This window comes from Gopherus flavomarginatus, chromosome 4, assembly GCF_025201925.1.
Source record: "Gopherus flavomarginatus isolate rGopFla2 chromosome 4, rGopFla2.mat.asm, whole genome shotgun sequence".
Taxonomy (NCBI): domain Eukaryota; kingdom Metazoa; phylum Chordata; order Testudines; family Testudinidae; genus Gopherus; species Gopherus flavomarginatus.
The window spans coordinates 74,790,355-74,805,814 of NC_066620.1; the positions used below are offsets into that span (position 1 = coordinate 74,790,355).

At 40.4% G+C, this 15,460-nt stretch overlaps 1 protein-coding gene across 1 annotated transcript; it reads right to left on the reverse strand.

Moving 5' to 3' along the window:
* Nucleotides 1–7,210: 7,210 nt before the first annotated feature.
* LOC127049554 (cytochrome c oxidase assembly protein COX20, mitochondrial) lies at nucleotides 7,211–15,116 on the reverse strand. The gene is made up of 4 exons (XM_050950472.1): nucleotides 14,881–15,116; nucleotides 9,206–9,320; nucleotides 9,006–9,069; nucleotides 7,211–8,296 (listed from the first exon to the last, which is right to left on the reverse strand). The coding sequence occupies exons 1-4, from the start codon at nucleotides 14,911–14,913 to the stop codon at nucleotides 8,155–8,157; spliced, it is 354 nt and encodes a 117-aa protein (XP_050806429.1). The 5' UTR covers nucleotides 14,914–15,116; the 3' UTR covers nucleotides 7,211–8,154.
* Between the last annotated feature and the right edge of the window lie 344 nt (nucleotides 15,117–15,460).

A 15,460-nucleotide genomic window follows, 5' to 3' on the forward strand; every position in this document is an offset into this window, starting at 1 on the left:
CTCACTGGCTTCACATGTGCAAGTCTGTGCAGCATCAGGCCTTATGTATGTGCTTGTAGATATCCTGTACTATATATACACACAAAACCCCCCTCTCTATTTTTAGAAATATTTAGGTTGCAAAGACAAGCACTGGAAAGATAGGAAATGCCAGAGTTATCCTGGGAGTGAAGTGTGGGGGAAGGGATTAATTGTTGGGGGGCCAGTGGGTGGTTGACTTGAGTCTGGCCCAGCATGACTCTCTTCTCCAATATCTGGGAGTTGAGGGAGATCTTGCCCCATGTGGTGTCTGAGGGATAGAATAAGGGCAACTGTGGCCATGTGCTGGAGCAGGGGGAAGTCCACCATTGCTCCCTGCGCTATAGCTGCTCCGGCAGCTGCCAGGCATTCTCAGTGCAGTGACTTCTGCTGCTTTAGTAGTGGCATAAGCCCAGCTATGAAATGTTAATGTTCAATTATTATTTTGGCACTTTGCTAACACCTGAGCAACACTGTAAAGTGAGAGAAGGAAAATGGCAATTTTCAGCAGTTTACATCTCAGCAAAATCTTGGGATACAGAAAATCCACTTCTCTAGCTGGAGAGCTTTACCTTTACCTGCTGCAAACAATGGCGGTGTTAGAGCTTCTCACTATGTCTCCAGTAGTCTCCAGACAATGGCACAGCTACTGTGCTGCTGTAGCGTCATAGTGTAGATGCTTCCTATGTTGTTGGAAGAAGTTTTTCTGTCATAGTTAAACCACCTCTCTGAGAGGCGGTAGCTAGGTCAATGGAAGAATCCTGTTGACCTAGCCACCTCCAAGCCTTGGTTCGGTCAACCTGACTATGGTTCTTAGGGTTCAAGCCCTAACGAATGTACATAAGTGGACCAAAGTTTTCGGTGTAAATGAAACCTCAGAAAAAGGTCCCAAGAATCTTCTACAATGGAAAGTGTTAGGCAACCTAAATATGGGGATTTCTGCCAGCTTCCCCTATAGTACAGCAAGAATTACACTACTGCAAATAATTAAAAAATTAAGATCAGGAGAAAGAACAGTTATTTACACTCCAGTATATGCTAATGTGGATCCCTCTATAGGTGACTGGCAAGCAGTAACTTCCCTGGAAGGTGAGGTGTTTCAGCTGTATCAGTAATATAGCCATTGAAGTGCTGCTCTCCCAAACTTGGCATCTGACCTGGCTGTCATGTCAAGCGCATAAAATTTAACAGAAGTCAGTGGATTGCTTCACATTGCAAGCCCTGCAGCTCTCACAGATTGGATGCTGCTTGTCTTGGTGTCGTTCAGAGGGAGAGGCTCTCTGGAAATGCACTGTGAGGGCCACTTAGAGGTTCTCAGATGAAATGGCTTGGCCTTTTGATGGGCTAGATTATAGCCACAAAGAGATGAGGATATTAGAGCAAAAGCTCTGGATATAGCCAATATATGCAGCTTCTCTTCTTCTAGTGTCAAGTGTGGCTCCAGGAAGATGACTGGCAAGGTAACTGATCAGGTAGAATTCAGAGGCAACTTGGGAGATTAAGTTGGAGTGTGGTTTCAACACCTCTGTCTATATGGAAGGAGGAGTAAGCTCTCTTGACTGTCCATGCTGAGGCGACGGCTGTGACAAACTGGGAAACAATTTATTTTTATGGAACAGTAGATGTGACTTAGTTTCCTCTCTCGTATTGTTACTAGCCAGAAAGGGCCAAATTAATTTATTTTCTTGACGCAAGACAAGCAATACAGCGACTGAAGAGAAGTCATCTAGTATGAATGAACTATCAGGAATTAAAATCATTGGTGGTGGTAGTGGCGAGGGGCGGGGGGGACTTAATGCAAATCTCTAGACTGTTAAACAAGTCTGTAGAAGTACCATGCCTGGGAGGGAATTGTTTTTACCGGTTTTGATGAGGTTCAAGAGGCTCAGCAAACAAATAACTGAGAATAGTATAAACTGGGCATCTTGATCTAGAGAAGAGGTGACACTCACACAATCCAAGAACTGATATGATACTATGAGCAAGAGGGACAGACCTTGCAGAAAGGGCTTGAAAGAGTTTAAACCAACCAGGGTCTCCATATGGAAGATGACTGGCATCTGGTAAGACAGGCATGTGTATAAGCTATTCATTGTTTTCAAGGTAAGTATTCTCCGTTATGCTTTTATTCTAAATTAATCTTTTGTTTTATGAAGGCTGGTTGGTCATTCCCCCCTGAGAGAGAACAGGACCCCCACGTGTTGATCTGAACTCAAATTTGCTAAGGTGATTGCACTGGAGAGTGGGAGGAATTGCAGCCTAAATCCCAGGTCTGGAGGGAGAGGAATGTGAGTTCTCGCCCTGAGAAAGGTGATGTCTAGAGACCTTAGGCCTGTCTGGGGTTCCCTCAATGAGGCCATGAAGGAGTCAAAACTGAATTTACCCTGAGAGCTGTGACAATGGCCACCAGAAAAAAACATGTTGATGGTCAAGTGGTGTATTGAGCAACCCAATAATGGGTCACAGAGCAACTCCATGTGTTTTAGGAGGATATTGAAGTCCAAGGTAGGAGTTAGATTTCTAGCCAGATGGCAAGAATGAAGGAGACCCTTAAGGAATTTAGACACTAGCAGATCAAAGATCAAATATGATTGTACCTGAATATGACATACTGATATTGCTGTAACGTGAATTTTGAGTCAAATGTTAGTTGAGGATCTTAAGTATTGGGTCTGCCACTTGTTGATTTTAGTTGGGAATTGGTCCTGCTTTGAGCAGGGGGTTGGACTAGATGATCTCCTGAGGTGCCTTCCAACCCTGATATTCTATGATTGTACTAGATTGCTTTGTGGGGCCCATGTGGAAAATCTTTTCCATTTCAAGTTTTCCTGGTGGAAGGTTTCCTGCTTTGTACGAGAACTCCCTGAATCTGTAGGGACCAATCTGTGTCAATAGCAGTGTTTGACCTTGGTTCAGAGATACTATGTCTGAGGTGAATGAGAGGCCTCCTGGACATTAGCAATTGCCTGATGGAGAGAACTGCGTTGGCCAATAAGGGGAGTCTCAGGATGAAGTAAACCTTGTCTCATCTGATCTTAGATATTATCTTGGAGATCAGGGAAATTGGCAGAAAGTTATATAGGAATTTATGAGATCACCATGGAGAAAAGCCTTGGGTGATGAGCCACTGGCACCCATTGTCTGCTATCATGGCAGACCACATCTGGTGGAAAGGTACAAGGCGGCATTCAAAAATCATGCTCTCTGGACTGGATCTAATATGAATCCCAACAGTTCTGACAAACTTGCTGATGTGTTATAGGAGTGTTGTGAGTTGCTGTGGAGGAGAAAGGCTGGGGGTCCTCTGCTGTACCTCAGTCTTTTTTTTTCCAACCTGGTATTTGGTTGCTTTGGATGGTATGATGGCATCCATTGTCTCCACTGGGGTTGATGATGGTACAGCTTGTGGTATTATCTTCTCCTGCATCACAATAGCATTTGTGCATCTCACAATTACTGACAGGTCACCTGTTAGGGAAGTATTATTTCCATTTCACAGATGCACAAGCCTACAGTCATACAAGAAGTCTGTGACAGAGCCAGGAATTAAACTATGATCTCTGGCATCTTAAGGCATTTGACTAACAGTAAGACCAGCCTTTCTATACCAATCTACAGGGAGATGATCTTCACTTATATATCCCTGCTGCTTCAGGGAGCCATAAATATACTCTAATTAAAGACAGACTGACCTGTGAGCAGCCTCCTCTAAAAGAATCCTGCTACTTGTGGGTAATGAGGAGAGAGAGGCAGCAGGCTATTAGTCACATCTGCTGAAGAGTCCTACTGTAGCAGGATTTGGTAGTGATATATGCCAGTTCTGGTTCATCTTGGAGGTGTTTTAGATTTGCTTTAAATGTGGGGAAGGTTTTCATTACATGGATATAAAAATAAAATTGTGTCGTTGTTGAGGAACAGTAGAGAAGAGAACCCTACCTAGTTAAATAGTTGTGTTTTCCTTTTGGATTTTAAAGTTGGGTGTCACTCAGAACGCCTAATCTTATTTTAAAAAATCAGTTAATCGGAGAACAGGAAAACAGAAATGTTTTCAAAGGTATCAAGGTATGTTATTTTATTGGAGGATCAGAGAAAAGTAGTAAAGTTAAATATGGAGAATGTTCTGCACTGAAGTAAAACTTGTTTATTTAGGGTAACAATCATAATCAGAGAGAACTGTGTGAGAAACATGGTATTTGGACTAGATTACCCCATCCTTTGTCTGGTTATCAAAACTCAACTGCAGTACCCCTGACAGATTATGACCATCAAGGAAGGAGGTATTTTTAGTGATGCTGCAATGGAATACACTTTGTGGCACTACACAGTAGAAGAGCCATGTCAAACAAGTTTCCTAGCCTGAAAGGTTTACAGGCTAAAGCTCAATCAGTTCAGGCTCATACAGAAGGATACAATGTCATAATTGCATGATGGGAAGATAACTGGAATGTATAAAGGAACAGGTTGAAGCAATTCATAGAAATTATCAGGAAAGCATTAGCTTAAAAACTCCCTAAGGCTCATGTTCACAACTGTATTTTTGTAACCCGTTTTCGTCACTCATCTGACATGCTTACAACAAACTGATCTGAGGTCTACATAACAGCTTTGTCACAATACAGTAATGTTTTATCTAACTTGTGCATCCATGCTTATCGTGCTGCCTGTGTTTATCTGTGTGTTCTGGAAAAATCCAGGCAGCTATCCTGTATTGACTCAGTGGGAGTTAGTTCCCATAGGACATGCACATGGGGCAATGCTCTCCGTACAGTAAGTAGGATGTTCCAGAAGGCTGTATTTTGGAAAAATAAAAGTTAATGAAAGGCATGATAAATAGTTCCTATTAGGATATAATAGGGAACTTATAAAGAACTCTAAGTATTTTGGCAAAGGTTCCATAGCCTCCAGCCTCTCTCTTCCTGTCCCTCAGCCCAGTGGCCCTTTCAGTTTACTTTCGATTGTTGACACAAACAGCTGCAGCAGGCACTTTGAGATACAGATGATGTCAGAGTGCTTTCTACAGTTTTTTACTCTGAATATTCTTCCCCTTCTTCTGACTGTTCAAAACCATTTCCCTTTTCATTGCAGCTTAACTCTTAATGCTCCTTTCCTTTCTTCCTTCCCTCTGTTTTCACTTACTTCCATCTTCCTTTTGCAACTTCATTTAGCTAACTAACTCCCTCCCAGCAAAACCCCACTTGAAAAAAAATGGCACTTAAATCATCGTTCAATCTGCTTGTATGTTATAGCCAGTCCCCTCACCCTTTGTCTGTCTCATCTAGGTTGTAAATGCTACAAGGTAACCAGCACAGTGGTCTTAAGCACTACTATAATTCAAATAAATAATCTATCATAAAAACTAAGGTGTCAATCCTACCAAGATTTGTGCATTTGAGTTGCCATATGGGGTTCAATGGGATGACTCAGGTGAATAAATTTAGATCATTGAACAGTTTGCAGTTTTGTTTTTACAACAGCTAATAATAAAATCATGGCTGTAGGGCCATGGGACAGCTGCTGAAAAGCTACTTGGCAAATGGGGGGGCCGGAGGGGGGAGAAGGAGTTTAAAACTGACACCACCGCTGAAAGGACAGCAGGGAATAACACCACCTTCCTCCCAAAATTGGAATATAAATACATATGAAAAAAGAGGCCACTGATATTTTCAACCGTTTCCCTATTTTCTGTTAATCCTCTAGAAGAACATATTTTTAGTTTAGTGGAGGAAAATTTTATATAAACTTAATCCCACAAAAGTCAGTTATTTTAAAACAAGTATAAAAAGGAACTAAATATAGTACTAACAGCAGGAATATGTAACCTTAGTATGAATGTTTACCAGTTACCCAATGCAAGTCCAAAAAAAAAAAACCACACAATTTTGCACTACACAGTCACATGAGCAGACACTCCAGTCTTGTATAAATACTTTTTACCCCTATATTGTAGCATGGGCATCTAATGTCCCTAAACTGACATAGCATAAGATAGGACTGAATGTCAATCTAAATTTGAAGTTTCCTTCATTTGAATCTTAACTTACTTGCTTTTACTATTCAAGTTTTTGCTAGTTTCTCCTCCCAGATGGGACAGTCTGTTCACTCCTGATCACTGTTATGTGCATGTTACCATCCAAAACTGGTAGGGAAGGAGTTTATTAAACCTTTCTTTGCAAAGAGAGGTGTAAATTGTAATCTGTGATTTTGTTTTCCTTTTAACTCATTTATGACTTTTCAGCCAGCAAGCATGCTCAACCCTTAATTAAGCTGTAATTCAATCAGAATTCTTAGTCTATCAGATGAGAAAGAACTCAGTCATGTATTAAAATAGGAGTTTGCTAAGCATTGTTCACTACTGTCAATTCCCCAGTCTCATGCCATATATGGCAATTGGGTTGGACAGAAACCTGGGAAATACTTTCCTTTCTGATCTGGGATTAGTTTTGTATGGCTGCTGACCTAGGAGTCTGTACAGATTCTCTGGTCAATGGTAGATTTAAGGAAGGAAGCAGGCAGAGTACTTCATAAGGTTACTTGAGTCCAGCAAAGATTATTTTGTACTTTATACAAAATCTCAAACTGAAAAGCTCTCTCCCTGAATAAAATCCATTTTTCCTATACAAGATCGGACAAGAGAATTCAGCTGCACAAGGAGGAAATAAAAAGAGAAGAGAAGGATGGAAAGGAACTCTGTTGGGAGACTACTCTAAACTTGTCAATGCTCTCACCTGTAATAATTTTAAAGAAAAAAGTTCTTTGGCACAGACAAGTGTTTTCTGAATTAGAATGCATTAAACAAAAATGATGCACTGGTTAAAATTCAGAAGGTTTGTGTGTAAAACTTCCCTCAGGATCAAGCAATATATAAAATTATAGCCCTGAGGTGCAAATAAATTCAAACCCCTTTCAGTCTACAGGGTAATAAGAAAAATATGTATTATTTTACTCACTAAAAAGGATGAACTACTTTGGACTAAAAGCAGTCTATTGGGTAATGCACTTTAAAAAGAATAATACAGAGCTTGATTCTATGAGGTACTAAGCACCCTCATCGCTGACATTAATTGCACAATGTACAAACAAATGGAAACCCTGAATCAGAGCTAAGTTTCAACAATATACTACTGCTAAACAATACAATATCATCTCCAGAGTTTGCAATACAGAACAGTTCATAGTGTTTTTTTAAATAAAATTTAATTTGACAAATACAGAAATGATAAATTTAGGGTACAGTTTCAAAACAGCAATTTAACGATATTATGCACATTTCAAAATAAAATATCAACCCAACAGTGGTTTGTGTAACTAATCAAGGCAACCAGGTACCGCGCTACCCAATTATTAAACTGTAAATAGTACAGGCTACTGCAAAGTAGTGCTCTAATTGGAAGACTGGGACTTAAAGTATCCCAAACATAAGGTACAAAAGAGTATCAAATAGCCGTCTTGAAGATTTATTAGTAAATTATTTCATTTTTAGTTTCAAATAGTAAAGAACATCCCATCTTTATCCTCAATTTAAAAGTGTCTTAACTAGCCATCATCACTAGTAGAAGTTGCCCATTATACTATGTTTCACAGAGATAAGAAGGATCTTTACATTATTCATTTTGTTTCAGTCAACCAGATTAATATTCCTTTATTATAATAATTAGTAGGAATAATTTTTCACATTAAACAGCCTAGATATAAATTGCATTTAATTTTAAATATTTATAAACATCTTGTTTAGATATGGGAAAATAATTATAGCCTGGATTAATTTTTTCTTTTATTGTAAAATAATGCCAAAGCCTCTAGTCATTTTCGAAGAGCTACACACCGTTGTTCTAAACAAGTCTGAAACACTTATTAATCCTCAGCAATTAAATTTATTTTCAAACACAAGGGGCCAGAAACTAGAAGGCCATCCCTGATTTGCATATAAATATATACAACTTTTAAATCTATACAGAACCCTAACATTTGTTAGGGTCTTTTTTAACAGACTGAGTAGTTTGTTTGAGTCCAGTAGAAAAAAAAATTGTGTGGGTTATCAGTTTTGTTCTCATCCCACACTTACAGGCAGTGTGCCTTTGCACTTCCATTTTAATACCCCACAGGTTGTATTTGACCATTGGGTTGCTCTGTGATAAGCTAAGAATTGTTTTCTAGATTGCTGTTTTGTTTTCTTTCAGGATCAAATTCACTACCTTCATATAAGAGCTTGTTTCTCATCCCTTCTTGAATAATTCTTTGCTGGATCCTTAGTTTTGCATGATTGTATCTGCAATATATCCTTAAGGAAGAAAAAAAACAGTACACGTTACAACTATTCAATTAGTTAATATGAACTGTAAATTCTACACATAACTGGACATTTTATAAGCATTTATGTAAATATTAGCATAGCTGCTAATTCTCTAAGGCATGGTTCTACAGCCACTTTGCACAAGGAATTCCCATGTGAAAGCAGCTACAGAATTGATTCCTAAACATAGAATTATTTTTTACTTTTAAAGATCTGAATTTGGTCCCAATCCTGCAAATACTTACACACCTGCATAGTTTTAAACATGTGAACTGTCCTCATTGATTTTAATGGGACTACTTATGTACCTAAAGATAAGCACATCTTTAAGTGTTCACAAGATTATGGCCTAAGCTACAATTTTAACTGAAAGACTTGACACTGGGAGGAAACAGAGACATGAAGGAAGGAGAGGACAAGAGGACTCTAGGTCTCTTAGGAGACTAAGCCACATGTAGCAGAATGCTTTTTTAAATTTAATTTTTATTAAAAATATCAAGTCTAATAGCTTAAGGTTTATGAACATCCTTGCAAAAATAAGTTTTGGGAATGCATTTAAAGGAGAGGAAGGAGGCACGGCTAAGAGTCATGAAGGGTCTTCCAAGAAAAAGAGTATGAAAGGTGACAGAACAGCACAGGAATATATGTACAAATTTGCAGCACTGGTCTGTCAAAATTCAAGAAACATCTTATATACCAGCATCCTAAGGTTGTCAAAACAAAACCTCCCATTCCAAAGTCAAAAGATCTTCTAACTCTACCTGAAAGAGAAAAAACAGATAATGAAAACAATTATCCAAACTACTTTTATTTCTCTCAACTAGCAGAACAAAGCCAAGCAGAAAAATTAACCTCCCTTGCAGAGGAAATACAGGAAAACAATAAAAAAATACTCACTGGTTGCTAAAAAATGTCCAAGGCCCACAGCTAGGGAACCAAGTGACCCGTAGAGTATTGACTCTCGTGAACAGGGAATATTTTGGACATCAAGGATTCCTAGGAGCTTAAAGGTCTAGAATTTAAAAAAAAAAAAAAAGTTAAATTATGACAATATCTTAATTCAGATAATTTTTAAAAAAGAAATAATACATTAGAGTTGTATTCTCCATCCCTCTTTCTGATTTTCAGACAAAAAACTTGGTCCCCTATAGATTAAGTCGTTAGTACAAAAGTTAATTTGTTGTTGGTTTTATTTTAAATATTCCATAAGACTTTCATTATTTTCAGCTATATTTGTTTTTGTGCAAAATAATGCACTGTCATACAAAACATGAGATTGTGAAAACAGAGTCAAATTCATACCAAATCTATTCTGTTAGACCACTGACTGCTACTGAATTATGTCAGGGATGAATTTGGCCCTCTGTGTAATTCAATGATATGAAGCAAACTTTGAAAATTTACCAATACTACTCATTCATTATAAGCAATCAGTGCCTTCTAAAACCAGATTGGGGCTAATAAAGTGATTATACATTTGCTAACTAGTTCCATCACTTCAATTTAAAATCTAGAAAAAGGATAAATTTCCATACAGAGGCTCCAATCTCAACTCTAGCACAAGGCTGACTTGGATCCCCCTTTAGTGTGTGCGCACGCAAGGGTGAACTTGTGTACACACATAGCGTGCCACGGCATCTTTCAGATTTTTAGGGTTGTCTCCATGACAACTAAAATGTGTTCAGATTGAGGAAGTATTTTTTGAGATTAAGACTTAAAATGGCTCAATTCTGAAATCTCAGTGTCCTGCCTGCCCAACAAAGTCACATTACCCCACAAAATTTGAGACATAGCCCATGTCCAAAGTCTACCTAATGCAAGAGGAAGTGTTCAAGGAAGAGAAAAGTAAAATGTTTTTTAAAACTATTATTCAAAAGTTAGACATGATCATTTCAGTGAAAACAGTGATGGGGAGGAAAAAAAAACCAAAACAACCATGGTGAAGAATATTCTTATTCTCCAAACCCACCAAGGCTAATTTTCATCTTTAGGTGCCTAAAGACCTTTAAAAAAATCTGCCCTTAAGTAACTTGCTAAAGGTTACATAAGATGTTTGTGGCAGAGCTGGAAACAGAATGCCAGTTTCTAAATTAACTGACCCATGTCTACCCACCAGATCATACAGGCTCAAACTGCTTTATATATCTTTTCTTGGCCAACTGCAAAATAAGGATAATATTTACCCACTCTATAAAGTGATTTGAGATGTACAGATTAAAAAAAAAACTATGTTTTTCAGAGGCGTTATCTTGAACAGGGGTTCTCAAACTGGGGGTTGGGACCCCTCAAGGGGGTCGTGAGGACATGGGGGGGGTCATAAGCTGTCAGCCTCCACCCCAAAGCCTGCTTTGCCTCCAGCATTTATAATAGTGTTAAATATATTAAAAAGCATTTTTAATAGGGGGAGAATCACACTCAGAGGCTTGCAATGTGAAACCAGTACAAAAGTTTGAGAACTACAGATCCTGAAGCACTGAAATTCGATAAATGAGCTAGGAGGGCTTTGAGAACTAATAGATTAAGCATTATATGTGTAGGCAACAGACCAGGGTTTTAACCCTGAGTTGGACAATTTATGAGCTGTTTTAAAGCATATTTTACCAGCATTCAGCTTGTAGTTATGTTGTGCTGCACATGAACATGTGACTAACTTAATTACATAGTGAACGTGTGCATCTTTGTCAGGCAGGCACTGCAGGAGATAATTTGTTTGGGCAGTACTACTCACAATCCTTTAACATAATAATCTGATGACCAGTCCATCCCATTTAAAATTGTAAAAAGCTATATACCTTCATGTACATTCACAAAAGAACAATAGTATGTCTTACAAAATTCAAAAAGAATTAGTTTTAAAAACATATGCATTTCTGTAAGAACATATTTCAACAACAGAACCACCTTTACTCTGACCAAAAATAAATAAATATAGTTCTTGTCAGTAATCATGAACACAATCCTTTTGGGAAAAAAAGTGTTATATGTTGCCTTGGGTTTCTAAGGGAATTGAGCACCTACTACTCTTAGATCCCTTTGAAAATCCAAGGGATAAACATTATTGAATATTGATCAGCCTCAAATGCTGGTGTGTGTGTATTATATATACATATATATATATATAAAATTTTACCCAAAACTGATAGCTATTCACTTTTGTATTACATTAGTCTCCAACAGTAATTAGAAGTAACATTACCAAAAGAAAAACATTTAACAATTTACAATAGATTATTATTTTAGATTTATAAAAGCCTTTATAGGCATCTCTAGATCCTCTGCTCTGAATAAAGTTAAATGACAGTATTTCCGACTTAATAATATTCTTCCAAAAAATCTGTTTAGATATAAAAATCAAGATGAAAAAATATGCATAAAAGGCCCCCAAAATATAAGGTTCAGAGTCAAGGTTGCTATTGTTGTGATGAAATCTGCATTTCTTTGCTGATAAGAATGTATTTGTTCATTATGAAGCCACATTTCTGTCTTGCTTTTACATCCTTAGATTTAGCATATGTTATGATCAATAGCTACGCTGTTACTTAGTATCTTTAGTTTTTTTAAAAAGTTATTTTTTAATTTGGAATGGTACTGTTCTTGGACACTTTAGATATATCACTGACCAGGGCTTCACTCCAGCTCCAAAATATACGCTGCCACACCCCATCTTTCAAGGAGTTTTGTTTTCTTAACTGAACAGAAAAACAGTCTTCACTCAGTCTTCAGTTTCAGTTCTATCCCACTCACAGGCCTCACAACTTCCCACTTCTAACCAGCTCTGGCCCCTCTTTTGGGCAGCAGCCTCAGGGCTGTCTCCCTGAGGATCTGACCCTTTGCTCCAGGAAACCTACCATGGGAGTTAGCTCCACTCCATTGTGGCTTTCCTGCCTCAGGCACACCTCTCTCAATCACCCACTAGCAGCTTTTTAGGGTCAGGTGTATTCAAGCCCCTCCCTTTGAGTGGACCGGACTCATCTGTTATGATCCAAGGGAGCTGGGCCTAGGTTATCCACAGGAACCAACTACCCTGTGACAAGATGGTATAGAAGAAGCTATGCTATTGTATTACTTTTGAGAGACTTAATTTAGGTTCTTATGCAATTCTTACGACTAGTATTAGACAGCCTGTATACATATGAGATTAGAATTTGTACACAAGTGTAGAAGCTCTACAAAAGATTTTCGTAGAAAGTTTAAATACATAAATGTCATTGGCTGGGAACAGCGAACTGCAGCCACAGGGAGCTGAGGGGCTCCATGCCTGCAGATGCTCCAAGTAAACAAAACTACAATGTATTAGATATTCAATGATTCCATAGAGTTTAAAATCATCAAATTTTGGTGTAGACCCATTTATAAGCCAACCACCGTTCTCTGATGCGTCACTTTTTTACCAAAAATATTTGGCTTATGAATGAGTATATACAGTAATCTGAAACTAGTCATAAAGCAGAGAACAGGGAGTCTCAATTTTTTCAAAGTTGTGGTCCACACATTAAGTTTCAATGGACCATCTCCCCTCCCACTCTCAATTGTACTGACTGCCTCTGTTCCCAGCTGTGACTGCATAACATTCCTGTGACAATTAAATCACCTGATTATGTGGAAAAGAGATATTAGGAAAGCATCTACTGTATTTTTAGCTATCTTTAGTACACTTCACCAGCTGGAAATAAGGATGAAAGCCAGCACCATATGACCTAACAACCTCTGTATTTCAGCAGGAAGTACTTCAGCAGATCACAGATTGAGAACCTTTGTCCTAGAGTAGTTATATTCAGTTAAAATTAACTGGAAGTAAAGTTTAAGAGCATGTAAGAGGCTTCAATTAAAATGTAATGTATTTTAATACAAAAAACATTGGTGGTAAACAATATGCTGCATTTGTGTACACAATGGTGCCATCCATTGAAAAAGGAGACCAAAAAAAAAAAATAATCATCACAGGAAACCTTCAAGCTTCTTCAAATTACCATGAGTTTTTCCATCTGTTTTTCAATGGCTGACACTGCATCAGAGCAATCACCAGGCTCTTCAGAATCTGGAAGAGCCCTAAATCACATTCCATAGAAAAACCTGTGGGGAAGGGTATATGGCCATCTTCATTAGCATCTCCCCTGCATGCCCTATTCTTTTGATAGGTTACCACCCCCCAAAAAGGAGGACATGGGTCTTGTCCTAAACCTGGCAGATTCCAGGGGCTCTTGGGATGCCCTGTACCTCGTCAGCATCTTGAAGGTAGGGCAGCTCCACTGGAGCCTTGGTACTAACAACTCTTTATCTTACAACGTATGTCCCCAGTGCATGTTAAAAGATAATTAATACAGCAGAGACTGTGACATATTAAATATATAAAGGATCCCAGTCACCCAAAGATCCACACCCAGATCTAGGGGAGAAGATAATCAGGTCCAAGAGAGCACATGACATTTACCAGCACATACTTATTTGCTTTTTAGTATTACTGGTTATTTTAGAATAGTCACATATGAACTGTATGCATAATAGACAGGCTTAAAAGGACTAGATTGTATTGGTATGCATCAGTAAATGTTGATTTTACTATCAAGGGGTAGCCCTGTTACTCTGGATCTGTACAAAGTGACAGAGTCCTGTGGCACCTTATAGACATATTGGAGCATGAGCTTTCTGTGGGTAAATACCCACTTAGTCAGAGGTCAGCTTATGCTCCAATACTTCTGTTAGTCTGTAAGGTGACACAGGACTCTGTCGCTTTTTACTGATTTCACTGTACATACAAATTACTAGAAGATTTCATGAATAATAATTGAAATGTACAGTTAAGTTTGAAAAGTGCTGCTTGAACTACAGATTGATTTCAGCATATATACTGTGTATATTTTGACATGCAATGTTGACAGTTTGTGCTTTAACAGTTACTAAGCTTTAACTTCTTGAATCTCAACATCTATTATCCTAAAATAAGTATTTGGGCCTGTCCTAATTTCCTACAACCGTGAACACTGAATTAGATTAAACTTTTAAAAAATGCTTAAAAATCCCTAGCCATTTTATCGGGCAAAATTATGAAAACTCCAGTCAGGGGCTCTGGAAGCCTAGTTAGGGGGCGATCGCTGCAACCAGGGAACGGCCGGCCCGGCGCGGGGCTCTGGGTACTGACTTCGTAACCTTGAGGATGCCCCTGACAAGGACGGGGGATCTAAAATCAGCTTTAGCAGCCCCGCTGTGAGCGGGTGCTGGGGGAGGCGCGTCAGGTCTGCACGCTGGGGGGGACCTGGCTCTCGTCGCCACCACGCGGGTCAGACACAGGTAGGGCGCGGCCGCCTGGCTCTGCGCTGACTCCGCAGGGATCAGTCACCCGCCGGGGTTATAGCCCCACCCCGGGGCCGCAGGGACCCGCCCCGGCAGCGGGGGATGGGGAGGGCTTGCCCCCCCCAGTGCAGCCACCACCCCGCGCTGAGGTTTGGGGGGGAGACACACCCACCTGCGGGGCGGCCAAGGGGCTCCCCCGCCTGCTCCGGGAAGGCGCCGGCTCCCGGCGAGCCGAGCCCGCGAGGAGAAGGCGCCGCTCTGCTCCCCACCCCCCACCTTACCTTCTCCGAGCCGGGCTCGCCCTCCCGCGCCATGGCGCGGCTCACAGCGCCCTCCTCACGCTACCAGTGAGGCAGAGCCGGGCCGTGTGTAAAGTGCGGGAGAAAAGTGCCAGCGGCGCCGCTCTAGCCGTCCGCCCCGCCTCATCTCTATGGTGGCTCAGACGAGCGCGCCGGGCGCCATTTTAGGTATAGCGCTGAGAGATTCCAGCAAAATCCTTTGTTCACTGAAATGGGTCACGGAGCAGCGCGGGGGCGCGCGCGGAGGCGCGCGAGCTCTTTCCTGGCGCAACCGCCGCGCGCGCGCGCGCGTTTTCGCTGAGCCTCTTACCCGTACACGCTCACGGCGCGCGCGGGCACGGGGGAGGTGTCTCCGAGAGACGTGAGAGAGCTGGGGGAGGAGGGAAGCTGGAGAATAAAATGGAAGGCGGGTATCAGCGCTTCCTTCAGGCGGAGACACAGACTTGGGGCCGATATTGGCCAGTGCTTAGTGCCTCTTCACAACCGGGGTGCAGCGGGCAACAGCACTTTTGGAGGCACGGGGGGGCGCATGACATTGCCCCCTCGCCCAACTGAGACAACC